Consider the following 9,559-nt stretch of genomic DNA (forward strand, 5'->3'; position numbering starts at 1 on the left):
TTCGGTTCGGTTAATCGGTTTCGGTTATATTTTGCCCACCCCTAGTAACCAAGAGGCGAGAGAGAGGGAAATGGAGAGGCGGTCTGTGGCCTCCGGCGGAGCCGGGTGGGTGCTCCGGGCCCACCAGGATTTCCAAAAGTTTGAGGCGCAGGACAGGAGGGAGTGAATTTTCGGAGGCAGTTAATCGGAGACAGTCCGAATTTTTGGACTGGTGGGATACCTCGGCGCTAATGCGGACACGTGGTTAAAGGGCAAGTACATTGCTTTTCATAAGTCGCTTATGATTACGTGGTGGAGAGAGAGGGGGAGAAGAGGGAGAGGGAGGGGGAGAAGAGGGAGTAAAGTGGCTATTAACATTTAGAATTATGAGACATGAGACTGACTATTAGACCATATCAGTGCAGTTGCCCTAAAAGGTCAGGCTAAACGCAATAAAAACTATACGAAAAATGCATGTACTTTTTTACCTAGGTGTGCAGGTAACTTTAATCTGGTTAGTAAGTTATATTTTTCTACCTTTGACTAAAGCTATAAAAAGTATATTATAATTGTAATATCAAAAAATACACTGACGAGTCATATGTTGACTTTGTTGTGGTGGGAGTAAAAAAATTTGCTAAGACAGATTTTGATGGGTGTTCCCATAAATTCGATCAAACTAAATTGATTTAGAACAAACTTAAATTGACCACATTCTAGAACGAACTAACGCTATTACCAATACTTATGAAATAAAAATATTTTTCCAAATTTCACCGCAAGAGTAAAATTTAAGCACTACTACAATCGAACTGTATACCGGGAGGGAGCATGCCACCCTTTTATATTCTAAATAAATACAATTCGCGTTGTTTTTTTCACTCCAAAGCTTGTAAAAAGAAGATTTAGCGGAGTCTCCCCTACAGTACCTCTCTAATTCCCAAAGTAAAAGCAACAAGTGCCCATAAAAAAAAAGCAACAAGTGAAATTTCGAAACGGTAAGAAGTTGCAGCGATGCACTGCCATGTTCAGTCCGGCGCACAGCAAGGGATGATGCAGCGTTCTGCTCTGGTGTCCTCCACACCACCTTTCCCAAAGAGGCAAAGTGACAGTGAAGATGGAGCCTACAAGGACGTGATGCCGAACCCCATTCGTGAATGAAAACCTCGCGGAGCAGGGCAGGAGCAGCTTGCGGCTAGTGCGGGTGTGGCACTTGTTAGAGCACATGACCACTGACAAGGGGACGGCCAAGGACAAGTGACCGCGCCTTCTCCCTGTGCTGCTTGATATATTGCTAGATTCAGCTAAGGCCTAAAAGGGACCTGCTGCTCGATACGAGTGCTGGTTCTCTTTAAGCTCAGTTCCTCTGTGGTGCCTGACTGGAAATGCGTCGGCCGTAGCCGTAGACGCACGCCAATAATTTCAGTCGGTGAATCCATGCAATGGGGTAAATTCCAGAATTTTTGCGGTTAAATTTAGAATTCAACTGTGTCACTTGAACTTTGGTTACAGAACTATATGAGAACTGCCAAAAGAAAACGAAAGATAAGGGCCTTTAGTTTACATGACTCCGCTCAGCAACTCAAAACTGTTTAGGCAAGGGAAAAGAGGGATCAGACATGTCGTCCACACTTGGGGACTGATTGGCGAGAACAGGTATCACGCCATCATCAGCAAGCTCACTCTGTTTCCACTACCAACTTCAGGACCGTCTATACACCAAACTGCTACCAGTGAACCTAGTGGATCTTCAACGATGGCAAAATCATCTCGTTAGCTTGTCTCCTAACAATCTGAAAAGAACAGAAACTAATAATGTATCAGTACGCAATACTGCTGCCCAACAGAAATGCAAGAATTTTTTCAAGTAGTAAATCTGATGATGTACAAACTAAAAATACAATCATAAAACACAGACGACAAATCTGATGACGAACCTTAAAAATACAAAGACGATGATTGGTGATGAAGTAAAATTCAACTGTAGTCTTTGAACACCACTTGCAAGATCAACACAGGAAATACAGTGATAGGTATGGAAATGATGCAACAAGACAGCTTTACGCACAAACTAATTCTTAGTATGAGATTTCCTAGGAGTGATTGACGTGCAATCAAAGTACAAACTCTTATTGCAATCTAACCAATCAAACAATCTTCTTTTTATATCATCTCATCTCTGGAAGAACTGACTAGAATAAAAGAGGGTGCAACATTGGAGAAAACAATAGGTACATCTGTACATGATACCACGAGTTGTATACAAAATTAACAAAAAAAGTTGTATGAAAAAATTAACAAAAAAAGTCCAATAAATATCAGTAGATGCCAACCATCACACAGCATGCCAAGGGCATTTAAAGATAACAAGCCCGGGGTATTTGAAATTGAAGGGGATCTAAACTCATGCTTGGATTTTGGCAAAAAAAAAGTGTTTGCCAATATCAAAACAATGCCTGTTTTGCAAATCAGAACAGACTCCAGCTTATGCACAAAAACAGCAGACAAGTACTAGACTTAACAATAGAAGTAAAAAAAAGCCACATGTTTCTTCTATGATACATGGGTCATTAATGATTAAATACTTAGATGAGCTAAGTTTGGTTTAATCTATGTCAGAGGTGGCTAATGAGCATGCAGTTAAATGTTCTACTACTGGTCCACCAAACAAAGAAAAAAATATTGAAAAAACAATTAGTATAATACTATAATTCAAATGCAAATACAACCAGACATGTACAATTATGTACACTAATGAACTAACCAGAAATATCCCACAGATGAGCCTGGCAACTCTGAACTCACATAATGTGAGTACAACAAGATTCAGATACATTAAACTATTTTTTATGACATTCTTCTTAAGTTCCTGTGTCAGACAAATAACTGCTAGTACAGTCTAATTAACAGACAAAAACAAACAATCAGAAAATTGCACCTATACCATCAAATACAAAATTATCTATCCATCTGTACCATCAAAAAGTAACTCTGCCCATCCATACCAAGAAAGTTCAAACATTCTTTCAGTTACAGCATATGTCCATCTCCTTTCATCCCCAACCTTGCTCCTGTCCGATGTGGCCATCTCCATGGCATCAGCCTTGCTCCTCCCTCGATCCTCAGAGGCTAAGAACGCAGGGAGCCCATTTTTTAGGTTGGACGTTTGAAATTTGGAAGGGAAGCAGGCTTCTTAGTGGTGGCATGAGGCAGTGTGATTGTGCGAGTAGCTCGGTGCACTAGCAAGGTTAAACAGCTGGGACAAAGGCTCTGGTCAGCGACGATTCATTCCTTTGGACCAAGAGGGGTGGCGTTTGGCACCGGTGTTCTGGATGACATTGGCTCGACAACTACTTTGTTACCGTGGATTGAGAGGGGCAGCGTTGGTGCCAGGTGGTACAAATGACGTCCTGGCAGGCTCCTAAGATGGGAGAGAGTGAGACTGGCCTAAAAGAGTTAATTGGTGCTCTGCGAGACAGGGTTTTTCGGAAAGCTGGAACGAAAGTAACTTCAAAATGTTGTTAAATGCCGCACACTGGTAAAACCCTCCAAGCTGGTAGCATCAGTCAGGAAAACTGCACAAATGGCTGTGCGTGCGTGCTCTGTGTGTGTGTGTGTGTGTGTTGTGTTTTGGGGTGGGGGGGGGGGGGTGCAGCAGAGTGGTTGGGGACATGGGTAGTTTGTCCATTAGAAATGGAAGGGGATAATAACTGTAACTTTCAGAATAGTGACGATATGGATGAAAGTATTCACTTTCTGATGGTATATATGCAAATCTCCCAAAAAAATGCAGTACTACCAACTCAAGCAAGTTCACATAAAACAGAAGACATTATAACATGCTTCCTCATATCCCAAATATAAGTCCATTTGCCTTTGTCCTAAGTCAATTTGTTTACCTTTAACCATCAATAACTCAAATGTTACATAGATTGGTAACATGATGCTGATGTTACTAGATTCATCAGAAACACTTTCATGATGTGTAACTCTTTTTATTCAAAAAAAAATATTTTATAGATATTGTTGGTCAAAGTGTAATATGGACAGCGTGTCAATGTCCTACATTCCTAGTGGACTTACATTTGGGATTGGAGAGAATATATCACATTGAATATGACAGCAGGTTATGATTATCATCATTTGTGCAGGCTAATTTCATTTATGTATTTTTTTTAAAAAGAAAAGGATCTAAAATTGAAATATCTGAGGAACAAGCCAAGCACATAACACGTTCAGAAAACTAGAAGCATAACATTCTACTAAGCGAAACTAGTGGATAATTTTAACTCCTCATCGATTCAATTCTATCAACTAAGCTTAAAACCAAGTTCAAGGGAAGATCTTAAAAGTTAAAAATGCCTTCAGTCAAGACTAAACTACCCAACACCGAGCTAGTACAGAACCATCAAATTCTCATATCAGTGACAAAACTTGACACAAAGGATCATTACCATCCATTAATGAGCACTCCTTTAAGGTTGACCCAGACCAAAGATTTTCAGCATTGGCATTTGGCAAGTCACAACAGACAAACTAAAACTAAAAAGGTAAGGAAACCTACTGTCAGGTACACCAAACACAACTTTGTGAGTTGCCAGGGCTCACATATACACTATTAAAAAAACATAAAGTATTAGAGTTTCCCTCCAACTCCGCCTATGCTGACTGGAAGACTCTCTCTCCTGAGTCGTCTCAGCATAGCCGGTCCCAAGCCCGGATAAAGGAGCAGGGTTGCGTTAGGTTTTGGCAAACCAGCATAAAACTAGCCACTCTAATGGATTTGAAACCCACAAAAAACTCGTTGGGGCGTAACCCTCTTAGCGACGCGCTACATCGGAACCCGGGTGTGGTGATAAATGGGCAAGGGCCGGGTCGTCACCTGAATGGCGCGCTACATCTACGCCCGGGTGTAGTGAAAAATGAGTAAGGGTCTTCGCACTTCCCTCGACGGGTGCGAAGGGTAAGGAAGCTAGTCGAGCCAATTAGGATTCGTATAGGTAGCTGGAACGTAGGGTCCCTAACGGGTAAGTTGCGAGAGCTAGTTGATGTAGCAATTAGGAGGCGTGTAAATATTCTATGCGTTCAGGAGACTAAATGGAAGGGCCAGAAGGCGAAAAAGGTTGAGGATACTGGCTTCAAGCTTTGGTACACGGGAGCAACTCCGGGTAGGAATGGTGTAGGCATCTTGATTGATAGGAGCCTTAAGGATGGAGTCGTAGAGGTTAGAAGGCAAGGCGACCGGATTATCCTAATCCGGTTGGTAGTTGGAGATTCGGTTTTGAATGTGATCAGTGCCTATGCCCCTCAGGTAGGCCTTAGTGAGAGCACCAAGATGCAGTTCTAGGAAGATCTAGATAGCATGGTTAGTACCGTGCCTACCAGCGAGAAACTCTTCATAGGAGGAGATCTCAACGGCCATGTGGGTGCGACTAATGTAGGGTTCGAGCGAGTGCACGGGGGTTTTGGGTATGGTAGCAGGAGTCAAGAGGGGGAGGATGTGTTGAACTTCGCGTTAGCCTACGACTTGTTGATAGCGAATACCGTGTTTAAAAAGAGGGAATCCCATCTTGTGACGTTTCGTAGTAGACAACACTCGAGCCAGATCGACTTTATCCTTGCTAGGAGGGAGGATAGACGTGATTGCTTAGATTGTACGGTGATACCTGAGGAGTGTGTTGTCCCTCAACACAAGCTTGTGGTGGCGGACTTTCGTCTTCGGGTACGGGTCCACCGGGACAAACGTGCCAAGATTGCGAGAACAGTGGTAGAAGTTTAGAGGGGAAGCGGCACAAGCGTTTAAGGAAAGGATACTAGGTGAGGGGCCTTGGGAAGAAGGAGAAGACGCAGATGACATGTGGCTAAAGATGGCAACATGTGTTCGGAAGGTGGCCTCAGAGGTGTTTGGCGTGAGTAGGGGAGGCAAACAGGAGGGGAAAGACACCTGGTGGTGGAATGACGAGGTGCAAAGGGCTATTAAGAAGAAGAATGAGTGTTTCAAGCGCCTCCACCTTGACAAGAGTGCAGCCAACATCGAGGGCTATAAATTAGCGAAGAGGGTTGCAAAGCGAGCTGTGAATGTAGCAAAGGGTAAGACGTATGATGACCTGTATCAACGGCTAGGCACGAAAGAAGGGGAGAAGGACATTTATAGGATGGCTAGGATCCGCGAGCGGAAGACAAGGGACATCAACCAAATCAAATGCATTAAGGATGGGACAGATCGACTGCTAGTGAAGGATGAGGAGATCATGTATAGATGGAGAGAGTACTTCGACAAGTTGTTTAATGGGGAGAGTGAGGGCCCTACCCTTGAGTTAGATGACTCTTTTGACGATACCAACAGACGTTTTGTGAAGAGAATTCAGGAGGTAGAGATCGGGGAGGCTTTGAAGATGATGAAGGGAGGTAAATCGATGGGCCCTGATGGTATCCCCATTGAGGTGTGGAGATGCCTAGGAGATAGAGCAATAGTATGGTTAACTAAGTTTTTTAATCTCATTTTTCGGTCAAACAAGATGCCGGAAGAATGGAGGAGAAGTATATTAGTACCTATCTTCAAAAACAAGGATGATGTTCAAAGTTGTACTAACTACCGTGGGATTAAGCTGATGAGCCATACGATGAAATTTTGGGAGAGGGTTATCGAGCATCGCCTAAGAAGAGTGACAAGTGTGACCCAAAACCAATTTGGGTTCATGCCTGAAAGGTCAACCATGGAGACGATTTTCTTAATACGACAATTGATGGAGAGATATAGGGAACAGAAGAAGGACTTGCACATGGTCTTCATTGACCTTGAGAAGGAATATGACAAAGTACCGAGAAATGTCATGTGGTGGGCCTTGGAGAAGCACAAAGTCCCAACTAAGTACATTACCCTCATTAAGGATATGTACAAGGATGCGACGACGTTTGTCCGGACATATGATGGCAACACCACTGACTTTCCTATTAACATAGGCCTACACCAGGGGGTCAGCATTGAGCCCTTATTTATTTGCTTTAGTGATGGATGAGGTCACAAGGGATATACAAGGTGAGATCCCTTGGTGTATGCTCTTTGCTGATGATGTGGTGCTAGTTGACGAGAGTAGGGCAGGAGTTAATAGGAAGTTAGAGCTGTGGAGACGCACGTTAGAGTCGAAAGGGTTCAGACTTAGTAGGACCAAGACCGAGTACATGATGTGCAATTTCAACGCGACTAGGCATGAGGGGGGAGACGTTAGTCTAGATGGACAAGTGGTGGTCCAGAAGGATACTTTTCGGTATTTAGGATCGGTGCTACAAAAGGATGGCGATATTGATGAAGATGTTAGGCATAGAATTTCAGCTGGCTGGTTGAAATGGCGGCAAGCTTCTGGCATCCTTTGTGACAAGAGGGTGCCACAAAAGCTAAAAGGCAAATTCTATAGGACAGCAATTCGTCCAACGATGCTATACGGTGCTGAATGTTGGCCTAAAAAAGGCGACATGTCCAGCAACTGAGTGTAGCAGAGATGCAGATGTTGCGGTGGTTTTGCGGGCACGCATGGAGGGATAGAGTCCGGAACGAAGTTATTCGGGATAGGGTCAGAGTGGCACCAATTGAGGAGAAACTTACCCAGCATCGGCTAAGATGGTTTGGACATGTCCAACGAAGACCTCCTGAGGCGCCGGTGCATAATGGAGTTCTTGAGCGGGTCGATAATGTAAAGAGGGGTAGAGGTAGACCTAAACTGACGTGGGATGAGTCGGTTAAGAGAGACCTTAAGGATTGGAATATCTCTAAAGAGATAGCTTTGGATAGGAGCGCTTGAAGACTAGCTATCAATGTGCCTGAACCTTGAACTTATTTCTTTCGGGTTTCATCTCTCGCCTACCCTAACTTGCTTGGGAAAAAAAGACTATGTTGTTGTTGTATTAGAGTTTCCCTCCCCAACTAGAAAGGAGAAAACATTACCCTACAACACCGTGGGACCACCACATGTCTCAAATGAGAGAAACTGGGAAGTCAAAATTTAACATGGCAGAGGACCACGTACACTAACAAAAACTACTAGACTTCCCTTCCAAATTAGAAAGGCAGGTGACAATAAAAAAAACAAAGCCACCTAATACTGCGATAACATAAATGAAGCAAAGGCCTCCCATCAAAGTTGCAAACAAATCAGGCATAAACATAAATTGCCAAATAAATCTGAAGTGATATTGAACAAAGGCAATAGATATTAAATTCCTAGATTACATTGGCAGTTACATGTCCTAAACCAGTAAATTTCCATCTCACCTAAGAAAAACTTAAGCATAAGGTATTGCAAGGCATGTTTAAACACCTGCAGTACCTCTGTGGTTTGTATCAAACAATGGCATGGACTTAGCAAGCACAAAAACAATCCACTAAAGCCTATCGCAGCAACCAACTGACTGCACCCTAATTTAAGCAGCAAAATCTTCTTTTACCTAACTCTTCTTCAATTCAGAGATAAGCAGGGCTGCTGAGAAAAGGCAGTGCGGCTAGAGACATGAGCATCTCCGATGAAGCATCACCTTTCCTGGCGTGCTTTGCCCTTGCAAGCTGCAGCTGCATGTCCACAAAAGTTTGCATCCGCTTGAGCTCCAGATCCTTGAGGAACTTGATCCGCTGCCTCTCCATCTCCTCCGCGTGCCTCTGCTTCGCGGCCTCCATGCGCTCGTACATCTCCGCAAACGTCTCAATTGCCCTCGCTAGCTCCCCGAACCCACCACTCCCGCTGCTCATCTTCCTCTTGCTGCCAACAGCAGGAGCGGCAGCGGCACCACCACCGGAGCGAGAAGATACAGAGCGCGATGGCGACTGCTGAGAACCATCATCATCGTCGGAGTCATTGTTGTTGTTGTAGCCGTCCTCTGAGTCAGACTCCGCAGCGGCGGCCGCGGCCGCGGCGGCTGCCTTGTGGATGAGGTTCGCAGAGGGAAGATCGGAACCGCGGCGGTAATTTGGCAGGGGCAGTGCCATGGGAAGCGGCGGTGGCGATTGCGGTGACGGGGAGCGCGACGGCGACTTGCGCCTCCTGAAGACGGGCATCGCGGCGCGCGGCGGGGACGGCTTCTTGGAGCCGTTGCCGCCGCCGGCGAGCGTGGGCCCGACGAGGAGGTCGAGCTGGCCGTAGAAGGCCCACGGCGACGGCCCGCCGCGCGCGCGCTCGGCCTTGTACTTCTTCTTGAGCGTGTCGACGCGGTTCTTGCACTGGATGTCGGTGCGCGGCGGGCGGCGGCGCGCGGAGGCCCCCAGGCGGGAGTTGACGGCGTCGGCGACCTCCCGCCACTGCGGCTGGCGGAGGCTGCCGCGGTTGAGGTCGAGGTAGCGCGAGCCCCACGCGTCGACGAGCGCCGCCGTCTCGCCCTCGCTCCAGCAGTCCTCCCGGTACGGCAGGTTCGGGTTCGGCGGCGGCAGCTTCCCGTCCATCGCTCCTCCTCCTCCCAGATCTCTACGCCTCACGACGACGACCTAGCCCTCTTTCTCTCTCTCGCCTGCGCGTCGAGACGGACGGACGGGTGGATAGATGTGGGGCGGCGGGCGAGGCGAGGCGAGGAGGCCGGGGTGGGGAGGGAATAAAAG

General features: G+C 45.9%; 1 protein-coding gene across 2 annotated transcripts; it reads right to left on the reverse strand.

Moving 5' to 3' along the window:
- Positions 1–1,422: 1,422 nt before the first annotated feature.
- LOC120675224 (trihelix transcription factor ASIL2-like) lies at positions 1,423–9,559 on the reverse strand. 2 transcript variants are annotated; one of them, XM_039956334.1, is made up of 2 exons: positions 8,509–9,559; positions 1,423–1,772 (listed from the first exon to the last, which is right to left on the reverse strand). In XM_039956334.1, exons 1-2 carry the CDS (start codon positions 9,404–9,406, stop codon positions 1,765–1,767), a joined length of 906 nt encoding a protein of 301 aa, XP_039812268.1. In that variant the 5' UTR covers positions 9,407–9,559; the 3' UTR covers positions 1,423–1,764. The 2 variants fall into 2 exon arrangements, with proteins under 2 accessions (XP_039812268.1, XP_039812267.1); XM_039956333.1 differs by having other exon boundaries at positions 8,422–9,559.

This window comes from Panicum virgatum, chromosome 5N (assembly GCF_016808335.1).
Source record: "Panicum virgatum strain AP13 chromosome 5N, P.virgatum_v5, whole genome shotgun sequence".
Lineage (NCBI taxonomy): Eukaryota > Viridiplantae > Streptophyta > Magnoliopsida > Poales > Poaceae > Panicum > Panicum virgatum.

Excerpts from the sequence above, each read along its gene's own strand:
- LOC120675224 (XM_039956333.1), bottom strand. The coding sequence starts at position 9,406 with ATGGACGGGAAGCTGCCGCCGCCGAACCCGAACCTGCCGTACCGGGAG.